The sequence below is a fragment of the Adiantum capillus-veneris genome, chromosome 17, assembly GCF_014529385.1.
Source record: "Adiantum capillus-veneris isolate H3 chromosome 17, ASM1452938v2, whole genome shotgun sequence".
Taxonomy (NCBI): Eukaryota; Viridiplantae; Streptophyta; class Polypodiopsida; order Polypodiales; family Pteridaceae; genus Adiantum; species Adiantum capillus-veneris.
In genome coordinates this window covers 61702311-61718895 of record NC_140947.1, presented here as the reverse complement: position 1 = coordinate 61718895, position 16585 = coordinate 61702311, and the positions used below count along the sequence as shown (strand labels likewise).

Sequence of the window (16585 nt, the reverse complement as noted above, 5' to 3'; positions counted from 1 at the left end):
ATGTAGGTGCTGACCTCCTGATCCACTGTGGGGTGGTATTAAACACCATAACCTTGGTTTTACCCAGGTTGACAGACAAACCACTTTTGTGGGCAAACGTATGCAAAGCATCCAATTGACGTTGTATTCCCTCTGGGGATTCGGAGATCAACACTATGTCATCGCATATAACAAAAGTGGAATCGATGTCCTTGCCAATTGAGCACCTTTATCCCCATCGCTGTCAATGTAGTCTGAAACCTCATCCACATACATACCGAAAAGAGTAGGAGAGAGCGGGCAGCCTTGCTTCACCCCAATAGTGGAGTGAACCGGTGTAGAAAGTCCCTCTGGGGTGCGTACATGCCCTACTACTGATCTGTACAATGCCATGATCCCCCAAATGAGTTCTGTGGGTACTCCCATTTCCTGTAATCTGCGCATCAGTCTAGCTCTGGGTACAATGTCGAAAGCTTTGCGGAAGTCCACAAAGCTACAATAAATCCGTCTCGCATGAGATCTGCCTTCCTCGATGATGGCCCTGAGAGAGAGAGAGAGAGAGAGAGAGAGAGAGAGAGAGAGAGAGAGAGAGAGAGAGAGAGAGAGAGAGAGAGAGAATAGAATGAAATGAAATGAAAACGAAATGTTATATTAACGACTTCAAAAGGCCAAAATGACCTATAAGACTGAAAAGTTACAACATGTTGGATCTGATACAATGTCTGAGTACCAAAAATAAAAGGTACTGAAAAAAGGATACTAAAAAAATGCAGGTACTGAAAAAAGGGATACCTTGAAAATCCTAACTGTGAATGGAGCTTTTTGTAACTATATAGGCTACGAGTAGGGGGGCTGGATGTAGTGAGTGAGGACTGATACAATATCCGATACAAAAGCTGGTACAAAGCTGATACAAGAGTTGATACAAAAATGATACAAGGGCTGATACAAAAATGGACAGGGCGTACAATCCTCATCTGGATCATAGGAGGTCCATAATCGGTGGTTGGCGGATCTCATCAATCTCCTCCATGGTCAGTTGTATCCGGCCCGTAGGGCGGTAAACTTTGGCTTTCACTTAAAACTTTACTTTAGACTTTAGGACACAGAGAAACTTTGCAAATAAAACCTGTAACTGGAATTAGCATTTCAAATGAACACGGCCTGGAAGCTTTAGGGCTCCAAGCAGACGCCAACAACTTGTTGGCCCCAAAGACTGGCGCCCTTTTCGGTATTTCTTTATTCTTATAAAAAAGGGAATAAAATCTGCGATTTCCTACGAGCTGTCCCGCAGAATCGGGGCTGAAAGACCTATTTTGACCGGATTTCGACAACATAACTATACTAGGAAACTTCACAGACAGAATCCCCATGCATTGGTTGACTTTCCCGACACGTACGAGCATTTTCCCAAGCTTGGCGAGAATTTGCAGTACGCTGAGTTCTCTGTTTTCTGCCCTGAAAATGCACCAGATCGCATGTACAACGATTCCCTCGCTTCCCGGGACCTCTTTGGGGTATTAGGGATCGATCAGGGCCAAAACCCTAAACCTACAAAATACACAGCAAGCTGTACTTCCCTGTTTCGGGCTCCATTTCGTGTGCCGGTCTTATCCGTAGCAAACTCTCGAGCTCCTGCACGTGTAGGGCTACTTGCCTTTGATCTGACGAGATTTCTCGTGTGAAATCTCTCTGAATTCAATGGTACCTGTGGGGGATTAGCAACTAGCTAATCGAGTACCTGTGCAAGAGGCTCTTGCCTCGGCAATTGCGCATGAATCCACACAACTGTACATACAGATGAAAAGCCCTCGAGCGGGGCATCATGTTTTTATGTTCAAAGGGGGAGAGGGATGCACGAGAGCTGAATCATCGCGCTACATAAGACAAGGGAGAAGGCAAGCTTTCGATGAAAGCTATGAAATGTGCACCCACTACTCACCCACACTCTGTAGTCATTTATGGGTAAAAGTCAGCCCCCTCTCTCATTATGGGCACCCCCTCTTCCTGCAGACTTGGCAAAATCAAAGATCCTTCTATTAGTTAACGAAACTTCCCATAGGGCTACAACCACCTCTACTAGAGAGAGCTACAACAATCATAAGGGGGAGATTCTCCCCATGAAAAAACAACATATGTACAATGAGGCTAAATCAAGAGATGGGGGGAGGCAAGAGCCACACAGGTGGACGGTAGTGCCATCTGAGCACACCTTGGACCATGGTGAAGAAAGGCCCAGGGCGCCATAGTGGAAGGAAGGCCTCTCTACGCCGGTCGGAACTGCCCTGTAGTCTCTCGAATTGTCCTCTGAGAGTATGGATCAGCTCTAGGTGTCACAAACGGTGACGTGCCTGCCCAGTATACACACACACTCTCTCTGGCAAAGGCATTGATGATGTGCTGTCCTATTGGAACCCCCAGAGATCATGGGAAATGCTGACGTGGTTGGCTGTACGGCAACCCCGGAAATTGCGGAGGATTTGCCACGTGGCAGCTGTACGGACGCCTGTGATTTCCGGCGCAATTTGCAGCAGCTTCTAGACATTGCTTTTGCTGCTTCATTTACGCAAGGAGATAGAGAGAGAGAGAGCTCCTTTGTTTTTGCTTGGGCTCGAGAGAGCTTGTGAGAGAAAGCTTTTGCTTTATTTTAAAAGCTTTTGATTTACAGCTTTTGGGGCCTGCTTTTAGCACCCCTTGTAAACTCTTTAAATTAGTGTCTGGGCTCTCACTTCTTAGACCATCTGGACGGAGAGTCTGAAAGTGACTCCCGGCGTCTTACTTGTACCTTGAGTTGCAAATTAATACAAAAAGAAATACCGAAAGGGGCGCTAGTTTTTGGGGCCAATATCCCTAGGCAGGGAAGTCCGCCGCACCAGTGTCGAATCAATTGTGAGCTGTGAACTGTTTTGAAGTGATTGTTTGTGGTGTCGCAATATATTCTCGACTTGGAGTGTCCACGTCTGTTGCAGTGGTATCAGAGCACGGCCGATTTCTCTTCTATGGGAAATCCGATCCTGTTTACGTGGCACTTATGGCTTCAGACAGAGATCAATCAACTTCCTCTGCATCCGGAGATGTGGGAAGAGATCACAACGAATATTCACGCGAGGAATACGGCCCGCCTCAGCCTACTCAGGCGGAGATCGAAGAGTTGGAGCGTCGACGATTGATCGGCGATGAAACAAAGATGATGCTAAATTTTGCGAAGGACCCGAAATTTGCAAAATTTATGAGCCAGACCTCCTTCGACGAGGTGCATGCACAGTGGCGGCAAACCACAGAACCACCCCTCAAACCGGCCCTGAAGAAACCTCCCACTCCAAGGATGTACACAGAGCAAGAATTAGAAGAGGTGGTTCATGCACGAATTGTTCAGTTTTTTGACGCGAAGAACAAAGCTAAAAAGCACGACAAAAAGCAGCAGAAAGGCGCTGACTTCCCGGGTTGGTTGGGTCGTCAGTCTAATTTTTAATGGGCAAGAAAGGAGAAGAAGCATGTTCGATTTGACAGTTCTAGCTCATCTGACTCGAGTGAAGAAGACAGAAAAGGCAAAAAGGAAAGCAAAAAGGAAAGCTTCGGGTAGGGCAAGAAAAAGGCAAAGAACCCTAAATCTCGCCTCGTGGTTGATAGTTCTACAGAGGACTCGTCTTCAGACAGTTTGGTCTCTGACGACAACAGTTTCTACGCAAAAAAGAAGAATTTTTATAAAGCCAACCAGTATGACTTTCTGGAAGACAAAAGCAAGAAAGTCCGAGAGTTTAAGGAAGGTGGACAGTCAATTAAATTTGACACGTTTTTTGGTGATAGAGATGGTTCGAAGGCTTTGTCTTTTATAGAGCAGTTTGACATAGCTTTCTCAGGAGGCTGTTACTCAGAGCACTCTTAAGATTTAGAGGGCTGCCTCTTACTTTAAGGGGAATGCTCGAACTTGGTGGTCCACGATTCTATTAAACAAGACAACATTAGTTAAATGGCTGAAATTCAAAAGGCTGTTTATTTCTTCTTGGGTGACTCGAGAGTATGAACGCGACATACGAACTGCTTGGAACCATCTTCAGATGACCAAGAAGGATACAGTGGACGCTTATTGCGAGAGATTTTGGAGCTCTTTTCTACCCGCCTCTTTATTTAAGAAGATTTCGTTCAAAGAACAGATTGAGCGGTTTACCTTGGGTCTTCCTACAGAGATTCCATATTACTGCTTAGAACAAAAGTCAGCTTCCATTCAGGAGTTGATGAGTGATGCGAAACGGGGATTTGCCATTCACTCAGGCAACTTGACTTACCCCACATATGAGATCATGACGCAGAGAATTGAACAGAGTTCGGAAAAATAAAGTAGAAAGAAGAAGAGCAACCCAGAAAAGAAAGGAAAGGATGCACGACCCCAACTCACTTCTCGAGAGAGGATCAACTACGTCAAAGAGGCGAAGTGTTTTGAATGCGGGGAAACTGGGCATATCTCCGCGAAGTGCCCTATCAAGGCACTGAATGAATAGGATGAAGAAAGGCAGGAAAGTTCCAAAGTAGTTGAGGGACGTGGCAGAAAAGGCAGATAAAAAAGGAAAACTGGTACCACATTCCGTGGGGCTCGAACCGAATCAAATGAATGAAAATTGAAACTTTGCCGCTTTTAGGGCAAAGTGAAGGATCAAGAAGGCCTCTTTTTTCTTTGATGAAGAAATTGGTGGCAAATACTTTGTCCCAAAAGCCATTGGTTTTGGCTATTTCCGCGATACATCATAGAAACTTCGAGGATATGGTTCGTCAAAACGCCACAGATACAGATTTTGCAGATGTATTCAGACGAATACAAAAATGGGAGATAGTAGCGGACTATTCCATTCGGGATGGCTACTTAATGAAGAAAACCATGTTGTGCGTTACAGAGCCGTTGAGGGAAAAGGTTCTAACTGAATGCCACTGTCCGCCTATTACGGGTCACCGCGGCATTGCTACCACCTTGAAAGGGGTAGAGAGATACTTCTCTTGGTCGAGACTCAAGAAGGATGTGGACGAGTTTGTCACTGTAACAGACTTGGACACTCCAAGCCGATAATCTACCGCGACACCACAAACAATCACTTCAAAATAGTTCACAGTTCACAATTGATTCGACACTGGCTCGACGGAGTTCCGTGCCTAGAGATATTGGCCCCAAAGACGGAGCCCTGGGTATATCTGTTTGTATTAATCTGCAACTCAAAGTACAAGTAAGTCCGGGACTTACTCTCAGACTCTGCGTCTCGATGCTCTGAGAAGTGAGATCCCCGAGACTAATTTAAAGAGTTTACAAGGGGTGCTAAAAGCAGAGCCCCAAAAGCTGAAAATCAAAAGCTTTTAAAATAAAGCAAAAGCTTTCTCTCACAAGCTCTCTTTAGCCCAAGCAAAAACAAAGGAGCTCTCTCTCTCTCTCTCTCTCTCTCTCTAGTTCTTTTCTAGTTCTTTTGTACCCAGACATGGTATTAGATTCACTATTTTGTAACTGATTGGTCTCATAGGTCATTTTGGCCTTTTGAAGACGTTAATATAACATTTCATTTCATTTCATTTCTCTCTCTCTCTCTCTCTCTCTCTCTCTCTCTCTCTCTCTCTCTCTCTCTCTCTCTCTCTCTCTCTCTCTCTCCCCCCTTGCGTAAATAAAGCAGCAAAAGCAATGTCCAAAAGCTGCCGCAAATTGCACCGGAAATTACGGGCGTCCGTACAACTTCCATGTGGCAAATCCTCCGCAATTTTTGGGGCTTCCGTACAGCCAGCCACGTCAGCATTGTTGATGATCTCCGGGTGTTCCCACACGGCAGCAACATCATCAATGCCTTTGCCAGGGAGTGTGTGTGTGTACTGGGCAACCACGTCACCGTTTGTGACATTAGCAAAAGACCCCGAACTGTCTCTGCTGGTGGTACAAGGTGAGCCTCAAAGAGCGGAAGCAGCGGGCCCCCCAGATGAACCAGAGTGTCAGGCTGCAGATGAGCTCCCAACACTCCTCTCTCTCACTGCACCACTTGTGTGGAGTACGCTCTGTAGCGAGCTGGAGTGTAGGTCGACCCCACTATCATCCTGCTGGTGGAGGATAGCTCAAACTGAAGTGCCAGGCCCGTGAGAGTGGACCAAGTAGCTTTCCCCCAAGTGTACTGTTGTGCTGTGGAAAGAGCTGGCATGAGCTTGCTTGCTGGCTTCATACACCTTTTTGAGCTCGCATTTTTTAGACTTCAGTTCAGGCGGGGTGAGCTCCTCAGCAATCCAAACCTTCGTTGCCTTGAGGAGGTGGGAGTGGCGCAGCAACCTCATCCGCTCCTCTTATCTTTGAAAGTGAGAAGACAATGCTCAGGTGACACTTGCCTATGTGTGTCGTTGATCCAAGAGATGGCTTCCGGCTTGATATTTATTGATTGAAGGACGTCGTTGAGCTTAGTAATTGCTTCTTTGAGAGTGTCCTTGGTGGTGCACCTTGGTGAGGGAAGTCCACGAATGCGCACGTTGAGGGCGTTCTCTTCTTGGAGTTTTCGTTCGCGAAGCTCCAATGTCACACAAGTCTTCACTTTGGCAATGGATGCAAAGTGAACTCGAGTGACTTTTGCTTCAACTTTTTTTGCTTTGTTGATGGTGTGGTTGACCATGGAGTCGAAGCGTGCCTCAAGCGTGCTAATGCGAGGTTTGAGTTCATGGTTCTCCTCCATAAGCTGATCAAAAGCTCTTTTAAGCTGGCCAATTCGATCGTTTTGCTTGGTGCTGCTACGACTGCGGCAAAAGTTGGTCGTCTGCTCGTTGTGATCTTTGGAGTGTTCATTCTTGTGGATGAGCTCCAATAGGACCAGGTTACATAAGACCGTAATCCTAATGGATCTTTGCACAAAGTACATATGGGCGATTTTGCACAGTACAGATGGGCCCTTGTGCCTACACAGAAAACCCCTCAAGGGGGGACTGCAAGGCACAAATCGAACACTCCAGGGTAGATTGGACGCTGACAAGACTTTGATGCTAATGGCGAGTGGGAGGCAGATGAAAGCTGACTGGCGCAGGCTGCCGCTGATGCTGACACGGGCGAGCGTGGTATTAACGTCTTCAAGACGCCAAATTGAGCTATGAGACAAAACCGTCACAAACTGGTGAATGTGATACCATGTCTGGGTACAAAAAAGAGATGCTAAACTGATTCTACTACGGGTATGTGTGATCACTGATAGAATGGGTGCCTGAGTTTGTGCATGCTGCTCATATGTTTCTGAGTCGTTGCTCACTGCGTATGATCAGGTTTTATCAGGGGACGATTCGGTCGTTTAATCCTGTCAAGAAGCTACATGAGGTGTGTTACTTTGACGCTGGTTTGTATATTCCAGGAATGAGGAAGTTGCTTCTTATCTATCATTCTGTTTTTTTGTCAGGTCATATATGATGATGGGGATAAAGAAACTTTGGACTTGAGAAAGGAGCGCTGGGAACTGCTTGAAGAAGATGAGTTGGTAAAGATGTCACCTGTTAATGGATTATTTTGTAACACTGTGCATGATTTGAAGCTGTTTAAGTAGATGGATGCATGAGGAATCTTATTTTTTTATGCCTATTTATCCAGTCTACCGAGGAGTCACCTTCAGCGGCAAAGGTTTCAAAACGTAGCTCGTAAGTCTTTGCTTTGCAATTATATTTTTGGTGTAGGACGAGGTTCCTAGCTGTTAATAATGATGCAAAAATATGGATATTGTGTATAGATTATTGGGGAAGTTTTCTCTATTTACTCCTTGGTTAGAATTTTGATTGCGTTTGGTTGTTGATATGCTAGGCAGTCGAAGGTAATAGAGGAAAGATTTAAGAAGAAAAAGGATTTGAAAGATTTATCTAGTAGCAGGTGAGACTATGGTTTCGGTGAATTGGTGGTGTATGTACCAAAGCCTGTAAAAGGTTTACATTTTCTGCCTCGATCATCTAGGTTGACGAAGCCTGATGCAATCAATTTTTCTTGAAACAGCAATCCTATTGATGCAATAGAAGATGGTGAAAGCGTTGATGATGGTGACAGAGTATTTGATGGCAGAGAGGCATCTACACAAGGTACATGCTGAACCTGTTGTGTTAAGGTTTGTGTTCGCAAGTAGAACTTTTAGGTCGAGACGTGGTATTACAAAAGATGATTTTTTTTGCTATTAAGAGTAAGGCTGCTTTTATAGAGTAGACAGCTAGCTATCTTTTTTACTCACTTGTTTTTTTTCCTCAATTGCCCTGGTATGTAATTTGGCAAGACATTGTCGGACTACTTAAGGTTGTGTCTGTCATGCAGTTCCAAAGCAGAAATCAAAAGCCAGAATGAGTTCAAAGAAAGTAGTGTCTTCTACAGGCCCTAAAGGCACTAGTCTGAATGATCAGACATTCCAAGGAGCCATATCATTTGATGAACCAGAAGTTCCAGATGATGATGTTCCCTTGGTAATGTTTAAAAGCTGTGTTGCTCACTTTGTTTTTTATTCGTGAACGTAAACTTCTTGTAATTTTTACTTTGTTGGATATGCAGGATGCCTGGAAACCTGTCAGAAAGAAGAAACAATGATGCTTTCACAGTTAACCTTGTTATATTTGTGAATGCAGCTGAGAAAAAAAGATGATTTTGTGCAGCTTACTACCCGAGAACTGGTCCGAATCTATCTATCTATCTATATATATATATATATATATATATATGGACATGTGCCGCTGCCCCCCCCCCCCCCCCCCCCCCCCCCCCCCCCCTCCCCTCCCCTCTCTGCGAAACAAAAGAAAAAAGACAAGTGTGGTAAAATGGTTATTCCAGTTTCTTCTTGAATACAGGCCCCGAGCTCAAGTCTTGTTGGCTAGATCTTGAGGTTTCTTGCAATAGGCAGCAACATTAAAACTTTTCATGTGTGTGCACATGTGTGAGAGAACTGAAAGCCACTTATCGTTACACTTAGTAACACACTAATTTGTTGTTTAGATCTTTAGTGCCTACATTAATTTTTTCTCTTACTTGACAAATGCTCTCGTTTATCATGGCTGAGTATGCCCATCACCTCGTGAAGGTGATAGAAACTCAGTATGTTGGTTTGATAGAGTACGTTCAGATCATGAACGAACTCTATACAAACCTGCACCTACTCTTGGGCACTGCTGACGTCACTCTCGGAAAGGTAGCAAATCAAAGGATCATGCTCGCTATTTGGGCCGGAACTCTGCTTTTGAGGAGGCAATCAGATCAAAGAAGTGTGTTCGGTTTGAGGACAATCCCGGTTCTTCTATGTCTTATGACAGTTCTGACAATTCTTCCTCTAGTTTTAGCGAGGATAAAAAGAGAGGGAAGAAGCGAAGGAAGAGCAAGAAAAGGAAATCAAAGAAAAAGTCTAGAAAGCACAAAAAGCAATCTAACAGTTGAGAGGAGGAAACAGATAGTGATGGCGACTCGTTTGATACAAGTTTTGGTAAGAAGAAGATCACTTGTTACGAGCTAAGGAGCTCAAGGATGGGGCAAGTGGTAAGGTTGATATTTTTTTGGGCTACAAGACTCCCGTCAAGCCCTTTCTTTGACACTCGTTCTTTGGAGACAAGTTTTTGCAAGCCTCTAAAGTATGCAAGGCGACATCTTTCTTTAAGTGGAATGCTCAGACATGGTGTTCCACTCTTCTTCTTTATAGCAAGGCACCGATGAGGTGGATGAAATTCAAGAAATTGTTTTCTTTGATATGGTTGACACAACAATTGAACATGACGTGATCACAACTTGGAACCATCTAAAAACACTTTTGCTACTTTTAGTGAACATTTTTGTAGTCGCTTCTTTTTGGAAGATTTCTTTTCTCGAGGAGATGGAACGGTATTGTTGTGGATTATTGCGATATGTTGAAACAGAAGTTCCATAGCATTCAACAGCTCACGGAACAAGCTATGGACAATTTCTCCATGCACCCAGGCTCCTTGATTATGCGACGGACGAGCTAGTGTCCAAGTCATCTGAGAAAGAGGCTTCTAAGGAGAAGGAGGATGCAAGAAGGGCAAGAAGAAATCCACAGGGCCGAGATTGAGAGTAGAGCGGTCTTTAGACTACTTCAAAAGGATGCAATGCTATGGATGCGGAGAGATTGAGCACATTCTAGCTAAGTGTCCAAACAAGGAATTACAGGAAATAGGTGGTGTTAAATCAGAGAGTTTGGATGTCACATATTGATGACGTGACAATCTCCCAGAAGGTGGCCAACCTGCAGATCCCGGTTGAGGGACCTAAACTCTAGTAGATGAAGAGGAAGTAACAGATCTTACCAACTTATTGAAGACGGCCTAGAGGCCTAAAAGACAAAATGGGTTAAGATTAAAAATCCGAACCCAACCCAACTTATAGGAACTGACTGAGGGGCCTAACCCCTAAAATAACTCAAAACAAACTCACATACACACACACTCACATAAAAACTAATGGCGTGGCAGCGTTGTACGGACAGTTCTTTGGGGAGGAGTTTTTGTTCCACATGCTTTTAGATCACATGCTTTTCTCGCAAACTGCTTTTGGCTGGCCAAGGGCCTTTAACTAAGTGTTGTGGACTCTCTCTCTCTCTAGCATTCTACCGCGTGGAGAAGTAGAGCAAAACCACAAAGTTGTACCTTGTTCAAGCAATGTAAAGAAATACGGAAAGGGGCACCACAATTTGGTGCCATTGCAATCTCGGAGCGGAACTCCTCCATTCCTTGTCTTGTGTGGACTCTCTCTCGCTCTGTGTGTGTGTGTCTTTGTTTGTGTTTGTGTGTGTGTGTGTGTGTGTGTGTGTGTGTGTGTGTGTTCAGTTGTTTGAAGTGCTAAAGGTCTGTTTTTTCAGCTGGCACGTGGTGCCATCTGGTTACATCAAAAACCTTAAGAGTGATGTGCCAAAGGATAGGGCGCCATAGCAACAACCACTAGTTCGTATCGCACAAGGAAAGGAAAGTGAAGAGTAGGGTGGTCCACCGATATTTTTATCAAGTTCAGGAACCATCTGGCTCTTGATGCAAAGTGGATGGAGGAGGTTCCATGCTTTATAGAGAGAGGGCAATCATCACAAACAAAGTGAATGCTACTGTGAGTTGAAGTGCTGAGACTGAGAGGAAGAGAGAGAGAAGAATACGACACCAGTGGTTCTCAAACCCTTCTCCAAGGGCCCCTCTCTCGATGGCGAGAGAGGTCTTTGCTATTGATTGCACAAATTTAGAACAATGGTGTTGATGCAATGAACTTGATGCTATGATGCAAGGGAAGGCTAAGTCGAGGATGATGATGACGACGAAGGCGACGACGACAGTGACAACGTATTTTTCTGAATTCCGTACAACGTGCCACATCATCAGCGTCGTAAAATCTGGGATTCCGTACAGCTGGCCACATCAGCTTGCCAGTGCATGATGCGGGGGGTCCGGACTGTTGCCACGCTGCATTTCTGCTGTTGTCACTGTGTGTGTGTTTGTGTTTTTGCAAGCCTGCCACGTCAGCAGTTTGTGACATACCCCCCTCTTAAAAGAATTGTAATTGCCGTCGAAGGCTCGATTACGCCTGCAAAACAAACAGAGGCCATAAACTATCTTAGTAGACACTGACTGTTAGTACCGACGTACTAGGCACAACACATCTACCACATGTACCAATCGATAGTCACATCACAGGTGATCACTTGACATCACATGACATCACATGACAGATCTCATTCAAATTCATTCCAAATCTCAGACCATGATTAATCGGCAACGTATTTAGTAATTGCATCTAGATCCAGTCAGGACCTTAGAGATGCCCGATTAACTAATCCATATTTCAATCATGTCTGTAGAGATTTCTGAGACCGAAATGGTGCAGTCATTTTGTCTTTCAGTTCCTGCACTCAAACAAGTCGAGTACAAATCAATCAATATCATTTTCATATTCGGGAATTCTAGTTCATAAAGTCATACAGCACAATACTGTCAGCCCAACAATATCCCTGAAACCCAAAGGGACATCAGTGACTCTATATAAAAAATCGGGGTAATCGCATGCTGAAATCGGGGTTCTATCGGAGTATAGTCAACTATGCTAAACCGAATGCTTCAAGGTAAAGTTCCAAAATCTGAGGAGTTTCTGCTAGGTCCTCCTCCATCCTCTTCGCATCCATTGCAGGATGGTTCTTGAATTTAACCAAGAACCGCCTAATCACTTTATCCTTAATCGTTCTAATTATATGTGCCAATATTTGTTTTGGAAGGAAGATCCCCTCGCTTTCCTCCACTTCGGGTTGCTCATCTGGCTCCCCATCATCGGGCTTCAAGAGACTCACATGAAAAGCATTGTGAATCTTCCGAGTATTGGGCAGGTTCAGTCTAAAGGAGACATCATTTATTTTTTCTTTTGTTTGGAAAGGTCCATAGTCTCTCATGCTACGCTTTGGAAAATGCTGCTCCTTTTTGTCACAACGGGAGCGCATAGCAAAATAAAATATATTAGGATAAATAGGATTTATTACTTAATACTGAAGCCAGAGGATATAGAGAGAAATAGATTAGAGAGAGAGATAGAGAGTGAGAAGATCGACACAATACTAGGGACCAGAAGATGGGCTGGTCCTTCCCCCTTAAAGAGAATCCTTTATTAGGGAGAATCTTTTTCTTACAAGCACAAGAACCGGAGAAAACCCCTCCGTTCTAATTCTCTGACTCGATGGTCGTTCCCTCCTGTAAGGGAAATCCGAGAGATGAGCTCTCAATCCTTTTTCTGTTTGTACTCGGAATCGAGACTCTGTATACAATTTTCGAATTCCGTTCCTGGAATTCCCAAGCGTAGGCTGAAGCCTTTCCGCTTCTCCTTCACGATGAAGTACATGCAAACACACACACAAACACAGGACAACAATTCGTATGGCGAATCCTCAATAGATACCTATCGCTCTTGCGCGAGAAAAGCGACTTCTGTGCTTTGTAGTCTCGCGATCTCTTGCGTCTTCGAGCGTCCCAGTCTTCTCTTGCTGACGTTGGTAACGCCTCCTCTAAGTGAGGACATGTGGTGCTTTTATAGCTCCCTGGCCACAGCAGGAATAGCTGAGCAGAGGCTTGCCGCGTACAGAGCGCGTCAGTTTTTTTTTTTTCTTTGATGTTCTACCTGAAATAGGGAGAGAGAATTCACTGGCTGGTTTTGTTGCTTTATTTTCCAAGTGGTTGCCCACTTATTAAGTGGGCGGCCGGCATATTTTAAAATTGGTATGAACCTGCCCTAAAACTCAAACAAACCTTATAAGTTTAAAACAATGCTTTTCACAGCACTTCCCAGGCGTCCTTGGATGCAACCACATGCACAAATGTAATGCAGACATAGATTCCTCGTGGGAAAGCGTCTGCTCTTCCCGGAAAACTCGTTAAAATATTTCGCTTTTCTAGAAAAGCTTCTCAGAACCCATGTTTATTCTCTGTGCTTGCTCTTTACGTGTATTCCTCTTTCCAGTTCGGATTTCCTCTCGACTATGGATATCCCCTTTCCGATGCACCCGTCACCCACCTTGTGACGCATCAGGAATACCCATCACCTAGTCCTTTCCTACCGAACTTACGGTACAATCGCCTTCATGATGCTCTATGTCACCCCATCCTATGACGCATCAGAGATGTCCGTTCCCGAATGGTTGGATACTTCTTACTGATGCTCTCTGTCACCCATCCGTTGTGATGCATCAGAAGTACCCGTTCCTGGTGGCCTTACAGATATTCTGTTTCACAGTGCTCCTGTCATTACTTTGAATGACGCACTAGGGATACTCTCTACTCGGATGTCTCCAGTGAGAAAAACCATCTCACTTAACATTTCAATAATTCATTTAGAATTATTTTTCCTGGTGTTCCAAGCGAGAAAAACCCTTTCACTTATAAATCCAATAATTCATTTAGAATTATTTTTCCTAGCAAATAAAGCCAATTTAGCAACGCTTTCCCTTTTTTTTACTCAGGCGTGCCTTCGCAATCGTACGAGCACTTAATCATCTTTCTTTAATTTGAAATCGCGACGATGTCGATCTGCTGCCTTCCTGTGTCTTTCATGAGATTTTGCTAGAGCCTCCCGGACCTTGGCCAAAGCAGTATCCGAGTCCCTTGTGTACTGGTCGGCTTCAAAAGTCTTTCTTTCGTGCTATCTAGTACGATTGAATTTGCAATCTTAGATTGGTCATCTGTCTGTGGGTGGAAAGATGACGAGAACTGCAACCGTGTGTCAATGTTCTCCCAAATAGCCTTCCAAAACAAACTTGTGAATCGGGGATCTCTATCAGAGACTATTGTCTCAGGCATGCCATGCAATCTGAATAGATGGGCAATGAACAGTCTCACTTAATGATCCGGCTTGACTGTTTTCTTCACTGGAATCTTGGCAGGGTCCATCTGTACTCCTGTTGCTGCTGAGAGGATTTGTCCCAAAAAGTGTATCGCCGTTAAGAAAAATTTACTCTTCTTGGCATTGATTACTAACTTGTGATCTCGCAATGCCCGAAAGGCTTGTAGCATATGTTGTCTATGTTCTGCCTCATCCTTGGAGAAGACTATAATGTCATCAAAGAAAGTGCCAACAAAAGATCTGTACTCTTTGAAAATCCTATCCATCATTCGATTAAAAGTCGTTGGAGCATTGGTAAGGCCAAAAGGCATCATATAAACCGAAGCTCGTCCAAAAAGCTGTTTGGTAGAAATCTCCCGGCGGGATCTGGATCTGATTATATCCGCTTTTCAAATGGATCCTGCGGAAACAAGAGGATCCCTGTAATCTGTCAAGAATATCATTGATCCTCGGAATCAGAAATCTGTTGTTGATGGTGATTTTATTGAGAGCTCTATAATCAATGCACATTCTCCAAGATCTGTCTTTCTTTAAAACCAACGACACCGGAGAGCAGTAGGGTGAAGTACTCGGCTGGATAAGACCCTTTTCTAAGAGGTCTTTCACTATGTTCATAATCTCTTCATTCTAGGCTCGACTCACACGATAAGGTGGCCAGTTCGATGGTGTGCTTTCAGGTTCGAGATCAATAATATGATCCTCAGGACGAGATGGCAACTCTCCTGGAAGGCCTTCAGTAAAGCAATCGGCATGAGTGTGGAGAAAATCTTGTCATTTGTTATCAAGTTTAGACATATTCGTCCTGTGTTCATGATTTAACTCTTTCAAATAGATTGAGTAAACAAACAGACAGGATTTTATTAATTTGGAAACGGCCAAAGCCGATACAACAGGGACATACTCGCCCTTTAGTTTCACATCAAGTATAATTTTTCGACCCTTTTCATACGTCAATGTCGCTTTCTTCGTCGTATAATCGACCACGGCGTTGTTCTTATGGTACCAAGGGACTCCAAGAAGGACATCACAACCTTCCAAGGGCATTATGTAAAAGTCCTCGTGCCCCAAATACCCGTGAAAATGCAACCGAAGTTTACCAATGACAGGTGTAATGGCTATGTCCCGTCCGGGTGCCGCTGGAACTGCCTCTGCTTGTAGTCCCATCCGATCGTGTGTAATCTCGAGCTGCGCTGACAATTCAGGTGAAATGGAGTTGGCCTTGGCTCCTCCATCAAAGAAAATCACGGCTTCTTGATCTTTCACTTTGCTCCAAGCTCGGCAAAGTTCTGTACTTTCATTAATCGTGCTTAGGTCATTACCCATGCAATCGAGAACCAGTCCTGCGTTCATCTTGCCTTTTTTGCCACGTTCCTCACTTGCTCTCAAACTCTCTGGCCTGTTTTCATTTTGTTCTTGTTGTGCCTTTTTCGGGCACTTCGCGGAGACGTGCCCATGTTCCCCGCATCCAAAACACTTGCCCTCTTTCATGTAGTTGGCCCTCTCTCGAAGACTCTGTCGGGATCGTAAAGTCTTGTCTGTCTTTTCTTGGGAACTCTTTCTCTTTCTACTTTTATTGTTAGAAGTTTGTTGGGTTCTCAGAGTCAAGATCTCATGAGTGGGGTAAGTTAAATTGCCCGAATGTATCGCAAAACCCGGTTTCGCATGGCCCATCAATTCTTGAATAGAATTTGACTTTTGTTCGAAGCAATAGTCTCGGATCTCTATAGGAAGTCTGCAACAAAACCGCTCAATCTATTCTTTAAAGGAGACCTTCTTAAATGAAGAGGCTGGTAGAAAAGAGTTCCAAAATCTCTCGCAAGAAGTGTCCATAGAATCTCCCTTGGTCATCCAAAGATAATACCAAGCAGTTCGTATATCTCGTTCGTACTCATGAGTCAGCCAAGCAGAAATAGAAAGCCAACCATTTAACTGGAGCTTCCTTTCTAAGAAGAAGGGTGGACAACCATGTTCGAGCATTTCCCTTGAAGAAAGATGTAGCTCCCTAATCTTGGAGTGCACTGAGTAATGCCGTCCTGAGAAAGCTATGGTAAACTGTTGTATGAAGGCCAAAGCCCTCGGAGCATCTGAGAATCCAGAAAAAGAGTCAGACTTAATTGACTGTCCACCTTCTTTGAATTCTTTTACTTTCTTGCTTTTATCTTTGAGGCAGTCATATTGGTTGGCTTTGTAAAAATGCTTCTTCTTTGCATAAAACATGCGATCGTGGGAGTCCGAACTGTCTGAGGACGACTCCTCTTTTTCCATCTCTTTTTGTCTTTTCTGTCTTGTTCG

General features: G+C 44.2%; 1 protein-coding gene across 5 annotated transcripts in view; it reads left to right on the top strand.

Annotated features, from left to right (window-relative positions):
- The window catches only part of LOC147437356 (sister chromatid cohesion protein PDS5 homolog A-like), a 136849-nt gene that overhangs the window by 108793 nt on the left and 11471 nt on the right, over positions 1-16585 (top strand). For 4 of the 5 annotated variants that reach the window (XM_086486905.1, XM_086486904.1, XM_086486903.1 and 1 more), the window contains exons 28-34: positions 7237-7288; positions 7368-7445; positions 7556-7602; positions 7763-7828; positions 7949-8031; positions 8258-8403; positions 8489-8607. In XM_086486905.1, the coding sequence (XP_086343031.1) occupies positions 7237-7288; positions 7368-7445; positions 7556-7602; positions 7763-7828; positions 7949-8031; positions 8258-8403; positions 8489-8524 (508 nt within the window). In that variant the 3' untranslated portion in view covers positions 8525-8607. Of the gene's footprint in view, positions 1-7236; positions 7289-7367; positions 7446-7555; positions 7603-7762; positions 7829-7948; positions 8032-8257; positions 8404-8488; positions 8608-16585 lie in introns of those variants that run through there. The other variant, XM_086486906.1, reaches the window with a different exon arrangement.